The sequence below is a fragment of the Mustela lutreola genome, chromosome 9 (genome assembly GCF_030435805.1).
Source record: "Mustela lutreola isolate mMusLut2 chromosome 9, mMusLut2.pri, whole genome shotgun sequence".
Classification (NCBI taxonomy): Eukaryota; Metazoa; Chordata; class Mammalia; order Carnivora; family Mustelidae; genus Mustela; species Mustela lutreola.
This window is the reverse complement of record NC_081298.1, coordinates 91238805-91257443: the sequence shown is the minus strand read 5'-3', so window position 1 is coordinate 91257443 and position 18639 is coordinate 91238805. Positions and strand designations below refer to the sequence as shown.

The 18639-nt window shown below is 39.3% G+C and overlaps 2 protein-coding genes across 3 annotated transcripts in view; one reads left to right on the top strand and one right to left on the bottom strand.

The window, feature by feature from the left end:
• The window catches only part of APLF (aprataxin and PNKP like factor), an 81835-nt gene extending 70032 nt beyond the window's left edge, over positions 1-11803 (bottom strand). The window contains exon 1 of the mRNA XM_059187854.1: positions 11488-11803. Within this exon, the coding sequence (XP_059043837.1) occupies positions 11488-11583 (96 nt within the window). The 5' untranslated portion in view covers positions 11584-11803. The remainder of the gene's footprint in view (positions 1-11487) is intronic.
• A 177-nt stretch (positions 11804-11980) lies between these two features.
• FBXO48 (F-box protein 48) lies at positions 11981-16691 on the top strand. 2 transcript variants are annotated; one of them, XM_059187855.1, is made up of 4 exons: positions 11981-12105; positions 12789-12932; positions 13988-14404; positions 14770-16691. In XM_059187855.1, exons 3-4 carry the CDS (start codon positions 14024-14026, stop codon positions 14980-14982), a joined length of 594 nt encoding a protein of 197 aa, XP_059043838.1. In that variant the 5' UTR covers positions 11981-12105; positions 12789-12932; positions 13988-14023; the 3' UTR covers positions 14983-16691. The 2 variants fall into 2 exon arrangements, 1 of the variants encoding a protein (XP_059043838.1); XR_009357287.1 differs by lacking the exon at positions 13988-14404 and having other exon boundaries at positions 14770-14909.
• Positions 16692-18639: the final 1948 nt, after the last annotated feature.

The window sequence follows — 18639 nt, the reverse complement described above, 5'->3', positions numbered from 1 at the left end:
AATTGCACCACATAAAAAATCAGAGATCAACAAATACAACAAATAAAGTCACCTATATTCACATCTAAAGCGCAACTAGGAAACAGAGATTACCACAAGCTTTACATGTAAGAGGGGAAAGAAACACAAAATGCAACCAAATTTTACTATGCTGGAACAGAAAGTCAAGTGAACTGGGAGAAAAAAAGAGAGGGAGTGAGAAACTAGGTGTAGTGGGGCACAGATAAGATAACTCCTCCAAATAGTGACACCTTGATTGGGAAATAATGAAAATATATCTCACATCCAGCAGCTTAACGGTCCAGCAAAACTGGGAACAATCTGGGCACCAATACGAATAATGATAATAATGGAATACAACACACTTTGAATACAAAATAATCCATGAGTTCATACTGAACTCAAGAAAGGATGGGCGCCTGGGTGGCTCAATGGGTTAAAGCCTCTGCCTTCGGCTCGGGTCATGGTCCCAGGGTCCTCGGGTTCTCTGCTCGGCAGGGAGCCTGCTTCCTCCTCTCTCTGCCTGCCTCTCTGCCTACTTGTAATCTCTCTCTCTCTCTGTCAAATAAATAAATAAAATCTTTAAAAAAAAAAAAAAAGAAAAAAGAAAAAGAAAAGAAAAAAAGGAGCTGGGGCCAGGGCTGGGAGGAAAAGCTCTTATTCATAAAAGAATGCCAACTGATGAAGAAGAAATGATGGAATCAGAAGATCACTATTTTGTAACTACAAATATAATAATTGACTCAGTAAAGGATCGATGGATGTTAACTTTCAGGTGAGTGCTTGATGGGAAAAAGAATATTCTGAAGTCTCAAAACGTCACTGCAGAAATTACAACAAGAACTGTGACTTCACTGAAGAAGTCTGACAGACTCCACCTTCCCAAAGTGACCACACAACAGCGTCAACAATTTCAGGGCACCTGGGTGGCTCAGCCAAGTTAGTCCTCTGACTCTTGATTTCGGCTAAGGTCATGATCTCAGTTGTGAGAAATGAGCCCCACATAGGGCTCAGCATGTGGCTCCTCCCTGCGTGTGGAGCTGCTTAAGATTATTTTCTCTCTTCCCCAATGCCCCTCCCCCTGTTCACACAAGCATGTGCCCTCTCTCTAAAAATAAATAATCTAGAAAATGTAGTATGTGATTGCTAAATAACATAAATGAAGTATAATTTTATGTACAGTAACTTCAGTAAAATTAATAAGCCTCCTATTTAGTTGTAATTTTGTAAACCTCTTTGTTTTAGACTAGGTACCATAAACTGGTAGTCAGGCTTTTCATTCAGGTTTTTGTTTCTTTTTTTCAAGTTTTGCTTTGAAAAGTATATGTACCTTCCATCTCACCACAGTCCCCAGCACTCCCTACAATCTTCCCCTGAGCACACTTCACTACAGTATACCTGGCCTCTGCAGGCATTTGAATTTGCAACTTATGATTTAAACTACACCTATACTGTTAGATGCCTTTTTCTTCACATGTGACATTGTGTACCAGTTGCTACTAGTTGCTTCATCAATAGCTATTCATTTCTTCTTCAGTACTAATATTTATTCCAATTTTATTTAGGATAACAATATACCCATTTAAAAATATCCAAATGCCCAGAATTCCCTGTAGCTATGGATGGCCAAATGACAGGTTCTAACAAAGGATGTTAAGAGTTGTGTATTAACCAGATTTTCTAGTTTCCGCATCTAATGTTTTGATATTGGCATCTTGGACTAAGGAAAGACTATCTCTCCCAGGGTTATGGGCTTCTTAAAGACAGTAAATGACTCACCTGCAAGGATACCTTTCATAAGCAAACTAACCAATCTGAAGCCTGTACTCCCAATTATGGCTCTACCTGGCTCTTATGCTGCCCCAATCACCCCAGGACTAGGCATCAGACAACTAGGGACAGGCCCTACAGCTCAGAGCCCCATAAAACTATTCAAACTAGACCATCCTATACCTTCTAGCCTTGCCCTGCCCATCCATTGCTGAGAAAACCGTAAGAAAGTTTTTCCTGCAGTTCCCTTGCTCTGCCTCTACCTTCAACCAACCTCATGTGGCCCCACATGACACTGTGTGTCTTTCTGTCTCTTGGGAACTGTGAATAATAAATTATCTTTTCAATGCCAATCATCTTCTAATCTGTTGGCCTCACCGTTCCTAAACAAAACAACAAAATCTATGTTATTTTAAAACAGTGGAGCTTCTGGAAAAATTACAGTCTTCATGATAACAAGGAAAGGCTCACCTGGCATGGACGTTTTTTGCCCGCTGACTTTCCCTTTTCTTACTGTGTAAATGGGACACTTTAAGGTACAGCCTGCAGGCATGAAAGCCACCTGCAAAGGATGAAAAAGGAAGAAAGCAGAAGAGCCCATTCCTTGAGTATCTGCACTGGTCCTGGACTGACTGCCCCAGAGATTCTCTGACAAAAGAAAACTGTTTGATTAAACTGCTGTTTGTCACATTTCTGTTACTTGTTGCCAAAAGCAATTATGATTAATATCCTTTACTCTGACAATAGTTATATTGATACTAGACATCTAATAATAAATTTATGTTCAGCTAGTCAGAGAAGGAATATTAGAAAACAGAGAAGCTAACCAAATTGAACATTCAAGCCCCCCCAAATTTTTTTAATAGTAAAAAAATTGCATAGCATACAGCAGGAGCTAAAGAATACACAGGCTAGCAGGTAATGCTGAAATCACCCCATCCTTTGTTTTGTTTTTTAAAATATTTTATTTATTTGACAGAGAAAGAGAGGGAGCATGAACATAAGCAGGGAGAGTGAGAGCTGCAGGCAGAGGCAGCAGCAGGCTCCCCACTGAGCAGGGAGCCTGCTCTGGGCTCAGTCCTAGGACCCTAGGATCATGACCTGAGCTGAAGGCGGCCACTTAACCCACTGAGCCATTCAAGCACCCACCCCTAGCCTTTATTAACAACAGATAAAATGACAGCTATTCTTCTTCAGATACTACAGAACAAACCAACCCTTTTTATTTGAATTCTTCATATTGTTTCTTGAATGGGAACAGGACTATTTTTGTATCACTGTTGTATCAATAAAATGTAGATCTCTTATCTCTGATTTTCTGGTTCTAAACAGAATGTCTCATGCATTATGATAAGGACAGGTCCTTTCTCTTTGTCTTCATGCCTCGCTTTTAAGACATGAAGTTTGTGCTAAAATACAAGACATGAACATAAAAGAACTGTGATTTGTTTGCCAAATATTTATTTTTGGCATTTACTGAAGTCAAACAAAATGAAGATATCCTTATGCTACTAGCAGAAATGCCTGGATGTTTTGAATCAAGGTCTCTGACCTATTTGTTTATTATTTCCAACATTCAAAAAATAAAAAACAAACCTGAATAAAGTAAAAGTGGAAAGCTACTGGAGCCTGAAACAGAATACAATGGTACCTTTCATTTCACTTTTGCCTCTATATATTTACTGAAAAGCCAACAGCAGTTAATTTTTCTTAAAATGCTTCCCTAAAGAAATTTCTGAATATCACAGACAGGTATAATATATCTCATCAATACAATGTCCCCAGGTAAACTGGCTCCTATAAACATAAATGAACAGAAAAGAGGGAAGATTCATTTTTTCCAGTATGAATTACATAACACACCAAAGGCTAAATTTTTCTTGTATAATACTTTATAACTTATAGTGCTATCACACAAAATTATCTGGTTTGCTCCATCAACAACAGACAATAAATAAATAAATAAATACATAAATACAACAGAGAAATTAAAAAGTGACAAAATCAAACTTTTGTTAGAGAAAAATAAACAGCCCTCTGGTGTGGGATTTGAGTCTGTATTATGAGAAAATGCATAAACCTAAAGAAGTATAGCATCTATTTCAGACATAATTTACATAAAATATTTTCCTCAAAGTTGTGTATGTGGCAAGTAAAGAAAATCTAAAATTAAGACTTGAATTAAGTGGAGACTCGTTACTGTAGTCTACAGCCATACCACCCTGAACACACCCAGTCTCATCTGATCTCAGAGGCTAAGCAGCGTGGGGTCTGGTTAGTAACTTGGATGGGAGGCTGGTTACTGTGAACCAGCTGACAAACCATGTAATTTTCTTATCAAGAGTGTTTTAAAGTTATCAGATGAAGGACACACTCCAGAGCTCAATCAAACTGAGACTCTGTCATAACATTGGATAAGTCCATCTTATTCCTCAACAGGGCAAAAGTTAGTTGATACAAAGTGTTTAATATTATTACACTTCGAATGTACCAAAGGTCATTTTTTTTTTATATTAACAAAGGGCAATTTTGAGGAAACAAACTTGATTTTTGCCAGAGGCTTTCTAGACAGATTCCAGTAAGCTCACTTTAAGAGGTTATAATTAATAACTGGATGTGAAATGGGTCTTTGAAACTTGTGAAATACTTTCCCACAAGACTAATGGTATAATAGTAGTTAAGTTATCAGGCTATCTCACAAGCATCTATTTAATCCACAATACTGGTGAAATATGGATCACTTCGATTTTAAAAAGTAAAATCCAATACCTTCTGAGCTCCTAAGTCAAGGATGCTGAATGGTCAGCCAATATGATGGACCTGTGCTGACCCGATATCACTGAAATCTGAACTCACCCAACCTGTCTGGCTTGCAATGCTACTTGCAAAGTGAATGCTACACAAATGTGAGAATCGTCCTTATCAAGAATATCAAAGTGAATGCTACACAAATGTGAGAATTGTCCTTAACAAGAATCGTCCTTATCAAGAATAACATAATGAGTAAAAACAGAAACAAAACTCAGACAAAACCGGGTTTAAATTCCCTCTTGAGACTTTGGTAAAGTTTCTGCAAAGTTATTTAATTCAGTTCGGCAGATATTTCTTAAGGAATTACTCTGTGCGAAGCATTCTTCATGTGTCTACAAGAGGTTTCCAACTCTGATTTTGCAACAAAATCATCTTCAGAGTTCTTAAAAATACAGATACCCAAATGCTACCAAAAGAATCAAATTACCAGAGGAAAGAGCTCAAACAGAGGTATGGAGGCATGTGAGAAGATGGTATATTCAGGTTGAGTAATATCCAGGAGACAGTTTAGAGAGACTGATTTAGAAATAAATATATATGTATGTGTGTGTATATATATATGTATGTACTTACGTACATATATATATACACACAAGAAAAGTAATTCACTATACACCTATCAGAATGGCCAAAACCCAAATCACTGAAAACACAAAATGCTAGTGAGATTGTGGAACAGGAAATCATCCATTGATGATGGGAATGCACAACGGTATATAGCCACCTTCAAAGACAGTTGCAGCTTCTTACAAAACTAAGCACACACTTACCATATGATCCAGCATCTGAGCTCCTTGGTGTTTTTACCCAAATGAACTGAAAACTTATGTCTACACAAAAACTTGCACATGGATGTCTGTAACAGCTTTCATTCATAATTGCCAGAACTGGGAATAACCAAGATATCCCTCAGCAGGTAAAGGAATAAACTAAAGAACATCCATAAAATGGACTATTACTCATCACTAAAGAGCCATGAAGAACCTTATACACATATTACTATTTGAAAGAAACCAATCTAGGGGCACCTGGGTGGCTCAGTCAGTTAAGGTCTGCCTTTGGCTCAGGTCATGATCTCAGGGTCCTGCTCCACAGGGAATCTACTTATCCCTCTACCTCTCCCCGCCCTGCCCCCACTCTTGCTCTCTCTGTCCCTTTCTCTCAAATAAATAAAATATTTTTTTAAAAAAATGAAAGAAACCAATCTTTAAAAGTCTATATATACATACTGTATAATTCCAACTATATAATATTCTGGAAAAGGTAAATCTATGGAGATAGTAAAAAGTTCAGTAGTTGCCAGAGGTTGGGAGAGAAAGGACAGAACACAGAGCACTTTTAGAGCAGTGAAACTATTCTGTGTGATACTATAATAGTCACATGAGTCATTACACATTTGATAAAACCCAAAGAATGTGTACCAAGAGTGAACCTTAGTGTTAAACTATGGACTCTGGATGATAATGACAAGTCAATATAGGTTCTTCGAATAAACCACTGTGGTATGAAATGTTGATAGGGAAGTTATGGGGGAAGAGGTATATACAGAAACTCTCTGTACTCTGCACTCAATTCTGCTATGAACCTAAAACTAAGCAACAATGTCCCTAAAAGTTAAAGGGGAACAGTGATGTAATGTGATTATCCCACAAGCCTAGTCAGGACTTATCAAGTCATCCAATGTCATACACATTCCATCACAGAGCCGGGAAACCATAGATCATACATTCCCTTAAGACTGAAGGGCCTTTCCCTCTCTACCATCCACTCTAACCTACCAAACTTCTAACTGTTCTGACACTTCAAATTCAGCTCAACGTCACTGAGTTCACGAAACCTTCCCTGAAGCCTCATCTTAACTGAGAGTTTCTTCTTATACCTCTTTGTATCATGGAACATTCTTTTCTGTTTGGCTCATGATACTGAAACAAACTTTTAATTAAATGTGACCTTTCAAAAGTCAGAGGTTATGCTTAGAAATCCAGATTTCTTACTACTCTTGAAAATAACAATAGGACACTGTTACCAGTTAGGCATGGGATGAAGAGCAGGGACGACATTACAGATCCCTTTCCTTGTGGCCTTCCCCAAACTGAGGCAGTTGTCATCTATGACACTGTTTTAGTTACCATAATCCCTGTTTTTCTCCCTCCCTCCAATTTCACTTACTCAAGGTGCCTGCCTGGCTCCGGTCCCCATTCCCATTTGCAGCCAGTGTTTAGTTACCTGTTTCTCTGTCTCTCATACCTATGAAACTGTAGTGTCTTGAGAGTAACAACTTCTCTTACATCCCTCCATTCTGGGGGTATATATTCAACTATTTTCTGAATTTACCAAGTCATTACTCAATAAAATAGAAAAAGTGCTAACATCTAATCCATCATGAATCCATCATGAAAGCATTTAATCCATTGCTTCATAGGCTTTAGCAGTTGGTAGCACCACTTCTTTACTATATAAATTCTGTATCCTTTTCACACCTGAGTTACAAGTAAGCTCTTCTTGAGGGTTGGTAGAATGAAAAAGAGAGACATGGAAGAAGGCCTACTATGTGCCAGGCACTGTACTGGGTTCAATAACTAAGGCAGTTGGTGGTGGGAGAGGGGAGGAATATCCAGCAGCTAGGGGTGCTTAGCACATCCCTGGGAAGTAGGACCAGCATTCCACAACAGCTAGTGAGCTTCTGCAACAAGCAGAAATAATGCAGAGTCCAGGCCAGAGTAGTTACTGGTTACTCTGTGTAAACTTTGTAGGACACTTAGAGCATTCTTGGGGTGGTGAACTGATGCCAGGAAAGAGTCTATACTAGAGCACCTGACTATCTCCACCGACAACTGAGGGCCTTTTCTCTTTTCAGTTAAAGCAGTCAATTCCATACACCAGCCATTAGGAAGACTACCTAGACAGCTATGTTGTCCTATTCCCTTGGAGGAAAAAGATCAGAAAGAAATGTGTCATATAAACCCTATAAAAACAAAAAAAGGAAAATTTGAAATCAGAAATAGTAGTTTTCTTTTAAGGGTAGTTTTCTTTTAAGGCTTTTAAAAAAGAGGGGCGCCTGGGTGGCTCAGTGGGTTACGCCGCTGCCTTCGGCTCAGGTCATGATCTCAGGGTCCTGGGATCGAGTCCCACATCGGGCTCTCTGCTCGGCAGGGAGCCTGCTTCCTCCTCTCTCTCTCTGCCTGCCTCTCTGCCTACTTGTGGTCTCTCTCTGTCAAATAAATAAATAAAATCTTAAAAAAAAAAAAAAAAAGTTATAAGGCTTTTAAAAAAGAGACTAATCAGTTTTATTTAAGAAAAATCATAAAGCAGGGGCACCTGGGAGGCTCAGTGGATTAAGCCTCTGCCTTCGGCCCAGGTCATGGTCTCAGGGTCCTGGGATCGAGCCCCGCATCAGGCTCTCTGCTCAGCGGAGAGCCTGCTTCCTCCTCTCTCTCTGCCTGCCTCTATGACTATTTGTGTGTCAAATAAATAAAATCTTCTTAAAAAAAAAAAAAAAGAAAGAAAAGAAAAAAAAAAACCATAAAGCAAATAATTGGGCCTAAAGGTCCTCTGTTGCTTGAGATGCTGTACTGTAAAACATTTTTTTAGAAGTCTATTTTTTATTTAAGATAATTGTAGGTTCACATATAATTAGAAGATACAATACAGAAAAATCTCTTGTACCATATCCCCAATTTTCCCCAGTGGTAACATCTTGTAACACTATAATATGATATCCCAACTAGATATTGATATTGATACAGTCAAGATACAAAACATTTCCATCACCACAAAAATCCCCCATGTTGCTGTGTTATAGCCATACCAACTCCCTCCTACTCCCTTTCCCCCTTCTTTTAATTCCCGGCAACCAGGAATCTGTTCTCCATGTTTATAATTCATCATTTCAAAAGCATTATGTAAATAAACTCATACAATAAGTAACCTTTGGGACTGGCTGCTTTCACCCAGGATAATTCCATGGAGATTCATTCTGCCGTAAAACCTTTAATTGGTATAGATCATAAAATAGAATTACAACCTAGTAAACAAAGACCCTGGGTTCACTGTAGACTCCCACTAAAGCAAATGGCACAAGAAAATTAAATTTCACTGTGCTCTGTTATCTTTGTCTTCTTGCCACTGTAAAAATGTAAAGACATTCTTATGAAATTGTTTCATCACCAAATCCATTTTAAACACTGGAATCATAAACCTTTATGCTTGTATGACCATGAAGGCTTGAGAAACTTGTCTCCAAAAAACATGATTTGTTAAGTGAGTTCCAAAATCATCATTATGATTAATCATCACATATTAATAATCAATCATTATGAATAACTTGCAATGAGCTACCTGAATTTTCCTACTTTAACTAAGTCTTTGCTCTCTCACACTACAAAAAAAGCCTCACTGGAATTTCTGCTGTTTGAAACAGTGCCTTCATGTTGCATCGTTGTTTGTTTATTTTTTAAGATTTTATTTATGGGGGGGGGGGCACAGAAGGTGAGGGAGGGGAGGAAGCAGACTCCCCACTGGGCAGGGAGCCTGGCAGGGCTCAATCCCAGGACACCCTGGAGATCAGACCTGAATGGAAGGCAGATGCTTAACCAACTGACCCACCCTGTCGCCCCCTCATGTTGAGTTTTAACCACTGCAAAGGAAGAAACATGTTAGTACCAAAATCTTTAAAACCACAACCTGATTTGTTTCTTCTTCAAATTTTTCCTGCCAACACAGTTAGGACATTGTTCATAACCACTTCTAACAGCTGCCAAACTTGGCAAGAGAATCTCATCACTGAATATTTGAAAAGGAGAAGTAAAATTCTGACCAGATAGACTAGCTTTCTACTCCTTTCTACTACTCTTAATACTCTTTCTACTCTACTGTCTTATTTTAAGACAGAAACCAAACTATGCTCATCTCACCTCAGCAAGCCTATAATACAAAGATAAAGCTACAAACAATGAAAGGGTCTGTAACCTGTTGCTACGTTTATAAAACACAGACCTTAAATTTATCGATCTTTTCACCAGATCCACAGTACTCTGTACTGGTGATACAATTTGTTAAGCAAATCAAAACTCAACTGTCACCAGATGTAACATTTCATATATATAGAGAGAGAGAGAGAAAGAGAGACAAGAGTGGGAGAAAAAAAACAAACCTCTCAGGCAGTTCTCTCAAATGTTTGTATAAATTAAACTATGGAGAAACGTAACAGAATGTTATCGAAACATTTAAGTAATTACTTGTCCAGTTAAAAAAATAAACAGCACCATAAAAGACTCTTAATCTCAGGAAACAAGCTAAGAGTTGCTGGAGTGGAGAGGGGTGGGAAGGATGGGGTGGCTAGGTGGTGGACCCTGGCAAGAGTATGTGTTGAGGGGAGTGCGGTGTATTGTGTAAGACTGATGAATTGCAGGGCGCCTGGGTGGCTCAGTGGGTTAAGCCTCTGCCTTCAGCTCAAGTCATGATCCCAGTGTCCTGGGATGGAGCCCCAAGCCCCGCCTTGCATTCCCCTCCCCCCCATTGCATTGGGCTCTCTGCTCAGCAGGGAGCCTGCTTCCTCCTCTCTCTCTGCCTGCTTCTCTGCCTACTTGTGATCTCTCTCTGTCAAATAAATAAATAAAAATCTTTAAAAAAAAAAAAAGACTGATGAATTGCAGACCTGTATCCTGGAAACAAATAATACAATATAGGTTAATAACAAATAAAACAAATAAACGGCAAGTAAACTTCAACTTTCCCAATACCTTACTTCATGTACACACATGCACACGAACACATAAACACACACAGCTTTAGGACTGACCTCATCAGAACCCCCAATTACCACTCCTTTTCCTGCTCAGAGAAGGGTCCTAAGGCCTAACGGTTCCACTTGGGCACTGGAGGTGAACCCGGGTAATAATCCACACTCTTTACTCTGATACTAGTTCACTGACACCGGTTTGTCTCCACAGCCTGAGAAAACTCCTTGAAGGCAGAGACCCACATCTCCACCACAGTGCTACCACCTGCAAATGTGCTATACAAAGTAGGCACTAAACAAGATACGCTAAATGTTAAGACAATAATACATGTTTTATGTAAAGACCTATGTGATTCCAGAACGCAACAGGAAAATTTTCTAACTCTCAAACATCCTAAGGAGGGTGGAGAATATATATATAGCTCAGTGGCACTATGTGTCCTAAATCTTTAAATAACCATTCTAGGGCTCCATTTTCACACCTGAACAATGAAGATAGTAAGAGCAACTAACTCACAGGATTTTGAATGGGTTATAAAGTTGGTATAGGTTAAGTCCTTAGATCACCGCCAGGAACATTACACAGTACATAAGGGTTAGCTGCTGGTATTATAGGAAAAGACTATTACAATAAAAGTAAGGCTCATGCAGTCCCACAAAAGGCCAAAAGCTTAAAAGAAATTATTGTAGGAAAGCTAAGATCAGAGGTTGGCAAACTTTTTCTGTAAAGGACCAGAGTCTACTATAAATACTGTACCTTGTCAGGCCAAGAGACAATATCCTCAACCCTTGGGTCAATGATTCTCCCTGAAAGGCTAGCAAGCTTTTTGTCTGTTTACATTTCACATTTTAAAACTTAAGAGCCGTTCTTACTACGTGGGCCGGTAAAAAACAGGCTGTATTGGGACTCAGGGACATGAGCTTGCCGACCTCTGCGTAAGACTGTAATAACGATAATACAAGTCAGTGCTTTTTAAAGGCAACATAAGGAAACGTTTGTGAGTTGGTTAAAGTTGACTGGAAAACGTGCTGCTCGCAGACTTCTAAAATCCAGACATGCAGGGCCGTAGTAGCGGGGAAGCCAGAAACGGGGAGTAGGGCTTCGAGAAACAGCGAGGACCTAGCACGGCTCTCCGGGTCCGGCAGAGCCCCCCTGCCACACTTACTCCCAGCAGCGGCCCGCGGCCGATCACCGTCTCCCCGGGCGCCAGGGCCACCCGGGGGCCGCCGTCCCGCGGCTGCAGCTCGAAGCCCCCAGACATGGCGGCGAGTCCTACACCCCTTCGCAAGGAGACGGTCCCCGCAGCCGTTTCCGCCTTCCATGGACACGTGCGGGTCCTAGGAAGGCCCTTAGAAAAACGCAGGGGGAGGGGGAGCACAGGCTCCGCTCGAACGTCTCCAGGTCTCGCGCAGCTGGGGCCCCAGCTCCGCGTCTGGAGGCCCGCCCCCTCCCTCCGTCCAGTGACGCGCGGCCGAGATTCTTCCAACACTCCGCCTCAAAATTATTTTTTAAAAGCCCGGGCTAACCACCCCCACCCTTTCTCACCGCGCCGTGAAGTATGTCGGGGCTTGTAGTCCTTGACGTCTCCTTCTCCTCTCTTGTTGAACTGAGGCACCCTGGTAAAACTACCACTCCCAAAAGGCAACGCGCGCTTCTCTCTACGCCTGTGCGAAATCCGAGTCAGCAAGGCGGGGCCAGCAGAGGGCGGGACTGAAGGGACTATGGCGAAGGATTCGAATTCCAAAGGAGTTAATTCGCCGGTGGAGCTACGGTGGCACTGGAGGTAGGAGGGTCTTCCCTTCCAGCCCACATCTGGACAGCTCAGCCTCTGCTCAGTCAGCCTCTGCTCAGTCAGCCTCTGCTCAGCCCTCTGGAACTGCGGTGACAGTCGGTGCTGACGGTTGTTATCGTCGCTTATTTGTCATTGCTCGGTGTTCCTGGGACTCGGGCAGCTGCACACTGCGCGAGACCCTCAAGGAGGGTGGCTCAGTGGGATGTGGGGTCATTCCTTCCGACCCGTGGGGTTGATCTGCGCTGCCTCCCGATCCCTTGCTCCCTGTGACACCTGAAAAGGGGCGAGCTCTTATCCAAATAGAAAGGTAATTCAGCATAGTATGGTTCAGGAAGAAGAAGTGGCAGAAGAGGGATAGTTGTCCAGGTATCCAATCAAAACTGGACTTAGAAGAAGATGCCTAGTGGAAGTTTAGGAACCTCACCAAGGCACCCCCAACGGTTAAATTCAAAAAATTAATTTGCCTCATGAGGAAGAACAATAACGAGAGGACGCATTTTATTCCCCATTGAGATTCCGGGAAAAGTAACAAATGTCTAAACGCATGGTAATGTTCTCTTAATATGAGATTTTTTTTTTCAAGAATATAGTAGTTTGGCTTGGTTTCTATTGACGGGGAGTGATGAGTTCCCTGGCAAAAATTTGTTCTTGACTCATGAATTTGTTTCTATCAGTTTGCTTCCTCACTTCCCCAAAACTTCGAGAGGAAGTCCTCTGTTGAGCAGAGACATTAAAATTCTAACCACCATAGCCAATTCGGATCATAAACAACCAAATGAATGGGAGCAACTGTGGCCTTGGCAAGTCCGGAAACATAGGTGAGTAACAGGTCTAGAAAAGGGAATAATCACTAACTGAGTTAAAAAGAAGTATTTAACAAACCCCTCCTCCTGCATTGCCACCCCCCCCCATTATAAAAGGAAGTACAATATGGAATAAGCTGATTTTAAGTAATATGAGCTGTCTTTATATGCAAAAATAGCCCCGTGCTTTGAACTGATTTTGGATATATATATCCTTTTATATATATATATATATGTATATATATATATATAATCTTTAATTATATGTTGTACCTAGCTGAATCATAAACATTGTTTATAGTTGTTACTGTTGCTTTATGGCCTCAATGACTTCTTAGTTCATAATTATGCATGTAGGATAGCTTCAAGAGGCCATTTCTAAAACACTAATCTGAACTGAATACTTGAGTCCTTGTGTTATCATTGTAACCTGGACTTTGACCTCTTGTCTATTTCAGGTATTATTTATGTTGACTGTGAGCACCTACCTACTAGTAGATAAATCATTATATATGCCACAAAAGTACATCAGATTTATGATTAAGTCACAAATTGTAGATAAAGAACGTAATGACAAGGCATCAGTTCCCACAGACAACTATTCAGAAGTTTAAGAGAATTGAATCATACGCATTTTCAGAAATATTTTGGGCAAATGCTTAGAATCAAATATGCTCCTACAACAGTCATTTCTACTACTAAATTCAAATTATAGTCTGTAAAGAATCACTTCTCTTTATTAGCTAATGTTCTTTGGGAGGAGAAAAACAAATGTTTAGAAACAAACCCATTTACCAAAAACATTTAAAAAGAAGAAGGGAAGTAACGTGTTGAGTTCCTCCCATATGCAATTCAGATGTGAAGCTAGGTGCTTTACACATAATCCTTGTTAATCCTCTGTTAATCCTTGTAAGAACACACAGGAGAGATGCATCATTGGCCCCATTTTACAGATTGAAAAATTAAAGAAAGTTACGATTCTTTAAATCATACCCAGAACGTATCTGGCTCAGAGTAGGTTCTGTAGTTTGATCTGAAGAAACTGAGCATGTTTAAACTTTGCCTTTTAGGTTACACATGAGGATAATTTGCTAAGACATCAAGCTATGCAGAAAAACTCCGAGAGGAACCATAATTCAAGAATTTCTGGCATAGAATTGAATTCTGTGGATGCTGAGAAGGAAAAAAAAAAGAGTCAAAATAACTTTGTTGAACTGCTACCTCCAGAAGTTACTTTTAAAATTTTCAGTCAGCTAGACATTGGGAGTCTGTGCAGGGCTTCACTAACCTGCAAGAGCTGGAATAACATAGTAAGAAACAGTGACTCCTTGCGGAAACCTCATTGCTTGACTCTAGGAACTGTATGCCAAAGAGAAATAGACGATGATCTAGAAAGTGGATACTCCTGGAGAATAAGTTTAGTCTTTGTAGTCTATAGTGTTTTTGACAATGTGGTGGTAGGCCAACTCCACCTTCTGCATGAGGAGGTAGGATTTACTAGACAGAGTGGCATACAGAGTGTGTTGGCTTTTGAAGTTACTCTTCTCTTACAAACCATCCCGTCCATTCTTTTACATTTTTTTTTTTAAATCCTAAATTTGGGCATATTCCTCTGTTAGCTACTTCCTTCTACTTTATCCAAAACTCACAGCAAACTCTGTGGCTCTCCTTGCATGTGTACCTGTATGCGTATGCCCACATGTAAGCATACACACACAACACATTTATTAGTATATGTGTTTATCAGTGTAAATACTTAATATTCTTTTCAGCCCTGTCAATCAACTCCTCTGGTTTTAAACAAACTCACTACCTACTACATTCTTTAACAATGATGATTTACCTCTTTCAGGTAATACTACTGAGGAATTACCAGAAGAGTAAAGTGAAACACGAATGGCTAAGTGGCAGATACAGCAACATATGTTCTCCTCTGAGCCTACCAGAAAAAATCATGTACCCAATGGATGTAGATACATGGGGGGAAATTCTAGAAGCGGAACTGGAAAGAAAAGCTGAAAAATTACCAAGATCTTATAACTTTGAGACTTTGAAACTAAAATGACTCTTAGGTTCATTTTTTTGTTGTTGTTTACCATTTTAATGTTTAACATTTAGAAGAAAACTAAGTAGAAAATAATGAAAGTCAAACTTTGTTTTTATTCTGCACTTTCATAAAAAATTTTTCTGGTTTTATTGTAAGATTAAAAAAATCATGAAATGTCTGTGTAGGAAATACTATACTGATGGAGTGATTTCAAAATGTGTTGCTTCATGTATTTATAATAGCATATTGCACTACTTTAATGACGAGAATTGATTCGTATTTTCTACTGAGTAGTAATTCAAAAATTCAGGAAACCATTTCAAGAAACTGATTAGAGATTCATTCAGTAGTAGACCTAATTAGGCTCATAACAGGAAGTAGACCACTAGGAAGACTATCTAAATGAAATTAATCACAACATGTTTAAATGTAGAGTATAATTTATATTTGGATAACTTTAAAATGTCCATTTCAGTGCAATCAGATTGAATTGTCAAACACTGAGCCCATCTTAAAATGTACTAAACTTGAGGTTTAGTTTAAAATTAATCTGACCAGAAGGCTAAAACTTGTGAGAGTAAGATTCCCATCACTTGCCTACTGACCTAGAACTGCTCTCAGGGACATATGGAAAGTTTCCAGAACACTTGAACTGCCAGTTTTTCTTGGCAAAAGCTTTCTTTCTAACAACCTTTTAGCACCATCTAGTGTACTACTGGTAGATAACCAAGACAAAGGACTTGAGGTCCTTTTTGTTTTCCTCACATTTCAAAGAAAAATATATATATATTATTTTAGAGAACCCCATATACCTGACTTGTTGGAGTTTATAGGTTCTCCAGGAACCTTCAGTTTAACTTTTGTTCTCTTTTTCTTAAAAGTAGATTGTATGGTACTTACTCTACCAGATTGTTCATTCTGAATCTGTGGTTAGCACCATGGTTTAAAAAAAAAAAAAAAAAAGTATCTACAAAACTAGTTAGTATAGCATTTTCTTTTTAATTGTGCTCCATAGCACAAAAAAGAATAATCCATGGAAGCTGTATTTTAAAAAGACACACAGTATCAGAAAGATGCCTCACTCTATACAAATGCCCCTTGTTGGATCAAGCAGGTGAGGATCAACTAGAAGGGGCCTTGAAGTGCCATCTTTAAGAATAATTAACAATCCCTTCTAGAGAAATTCCTCTCACCTCCCACCCACCCAACTCTCTTCTTGGCAAATTTTCTTGTAAAACTTACCTTCTTTACCTGGAAATCATCCCTATATTGTACCATTCTGGATTAAGTGACCTTCAATAGAGTTCCCGTAGTTCTGTGTACATACCACTCTTAAAGCTGTCTACCACATTAAATTGTCTGTTTTGTTTGTCTCCCCCGTTAGACTGTGAGCTTCTTGAAGGCAGGGACCATTTATTTATTTTTATGTTCCCCAAACCTGGAATATAATAGGTATTCCACAAAGATTTGTTAAATTATTTCTATATTATTTATTTTAATCCTTCCCAGACAGTATAATAAAAATAATTTGCTATATTATTAGCAGACAACACTGTACTGAAATGCAATGTACAACCCATAAGATAGATGGATTGCTTACTATTAATGCAAATACATGAATAATTGTTTTAGTCTTCTCAAAAGCTGTAAGAGAGAAACAGGGAAATAGAAATGTTTTGTTTTATGTTCTGGAATAAACATTTGAAAATAAACTTAACCCAAAATTATCACTTATTTTTTAAAAAGATTTTATTTATTTGAAAGAAAGAAAATGAAAGAGAGAGAGCATGAGAGGGTACAGGGGCAGAGGGAGAAGCAGACTCCCCACTGAGCAGGGAACCTGATGTGGGATTTGATCACATGACTCCAGGATCATGACCTGAGACAAAGGCAGTTGCTTAACCAACTGAGCCACCCAGGTGCCCCAATATCAATTATTTTTAATTATTGGATCATCCTAATGAGTTTTGGTGTTTTTTCATGTTTTTTTTTTAAATTTTTAAATTTTTTAAATTTTTAATTTTTTTAAATTAACATATAATATTTGCTTCAGGTCTGTGAATCATCAGTCTTAACAATTCACACCACTCATCATAGTGCATACCCTCCCCAAGGTCCATAACCTAGCCACTCTATCCCTACCCCCGCACCCACCAGCAAACCTCAACTTCTTTCCTGAGATAAAGAGTCTCATAGTTTGTCTCCCTCCCCAGTCCCATCTTCTTTCTTTTTTCTCTCCCTACCCTCCATGGCCCCCACTCTGCCTCTCAAACTCCTTATATCATAGAGGTCATATAATAGTTGTCTTTCTCTGATTAACTAATTTCACTTAGCACAATACCCTCTAGTTCCATCCACATCACTGCAATTTGGAAGATTTGGGGGGGTTGATGGCTGCGTAGTATTCCATTGTGTGTGTGTGTGTGTATGTCACAACTTCTTTATCCATTCGTCTGCTGATGGACATCTGGGTTCTTTCCATAGTTTGGCTATTGTGGACGTTACTGCTATAAACATTGGGGTGCAGTTGCCTCTTCAGATCACTACATTTGTATCTTTAGAGTAAATACCCAGTAGTGCGATTGCTGGGTCATAGTGTAGATCTGTTTTCAGCTTTTTGAAGAACCTTCATACTGTTTTCCAGAGTAACTGCGCCAACTTGCATTCCCACCAACAGTGTAGGAGGATTCCCCTTTCTCTGCATCCTTGCCAACAGCTATTGTTTCCTGACTTGTTAATTTTAGCCATTCTGACTGGTGTGAGGTGGTATCTCACTGTGGTTTTGATTTGTATTTCCCTGAAGCTGAGTAATGTGGAGCACTTTTTCATGTGTCTGTTGGCCATTTCGATGTCTTCTTTGCAGAAATGTCTGTTCATGTCTTCTGCTCATTTCTTGATTGGATTATTTGTCTTTGGATGTTGAGTTTGTTCTTTATAGATCTTTATAGTTCTTTATAGATTTTGGATACTAGCCCTTTATCTGATTAAGACATTGGCAAATACCTTCTCCCATTCTGTTGGTTGTCTTTTGGTTTTGTTGACTGTTTCCTTTGCTATGCAAAAGCTTTTGATCTTGATGAAGTCCCAGTAGTTCATTTTTGCCCTTGCTTCCCTTGCCTTTGGTGATGTATCTAGGAAGAAGTTGCTGTGGCTGAGGTCAAAGATGTTGCTGCCTATGTTCTCCTCAAGGATTTTTATGGATTCCTGTCTTACATTACGGTCTTTCATCCATTTTATGTCTATTTTTCTGTGTGGTATAAGGAAATGGTCCAATTTCATTCTTCTTCATGTGGCTCTCCAATTTTCCCAACACCATTTATTGAAGAGACTGTCTTTTTTCCATTGGACTTTCTTTCCTGCTTTGTCGAAGATTAGTTAACCATAAAGTTGAGGGTCCATTTCTCAGCTCTCTATTCTGTTCCATTGATCTATATGTCTGGGTTTTTTTTTGTGTCAGTACAATACTGTCTTGATGATGACAGCTTTGTAATAGAACTTGAAGTCTGGAATTGTGATGCTGCCAACTTTGGTTTTCTTTGTCAACATTCCTCTGGCTATTCAGGGTCTTTTCTTTCTTTCTATTTTTTTTTTTTTTTTTTTAGATTTTACTTATTTATTTGACAGAGAAATCACAAGTAGGCGGAGCAGCAGGCAGAGAGAGAGGGGGAAGCAGGC

Excerpts from the sequence above, each read along its gene's own strand:
- FBXO48 (XM_059187855.1), top strand. The coding sequence starts at position 14,024 with ATGCAGAAAAACTCCGAGAGGAACCATAATTCAAGAATTTCTGGCATA. Across the intron at positions 14,405-14,769 it reads TCCACCTTCTGCATGAGGAG|GTAATACTACTGAGGAATTA; the intron begins GTAGGATTTACT and ends TACCTCTTTCAG.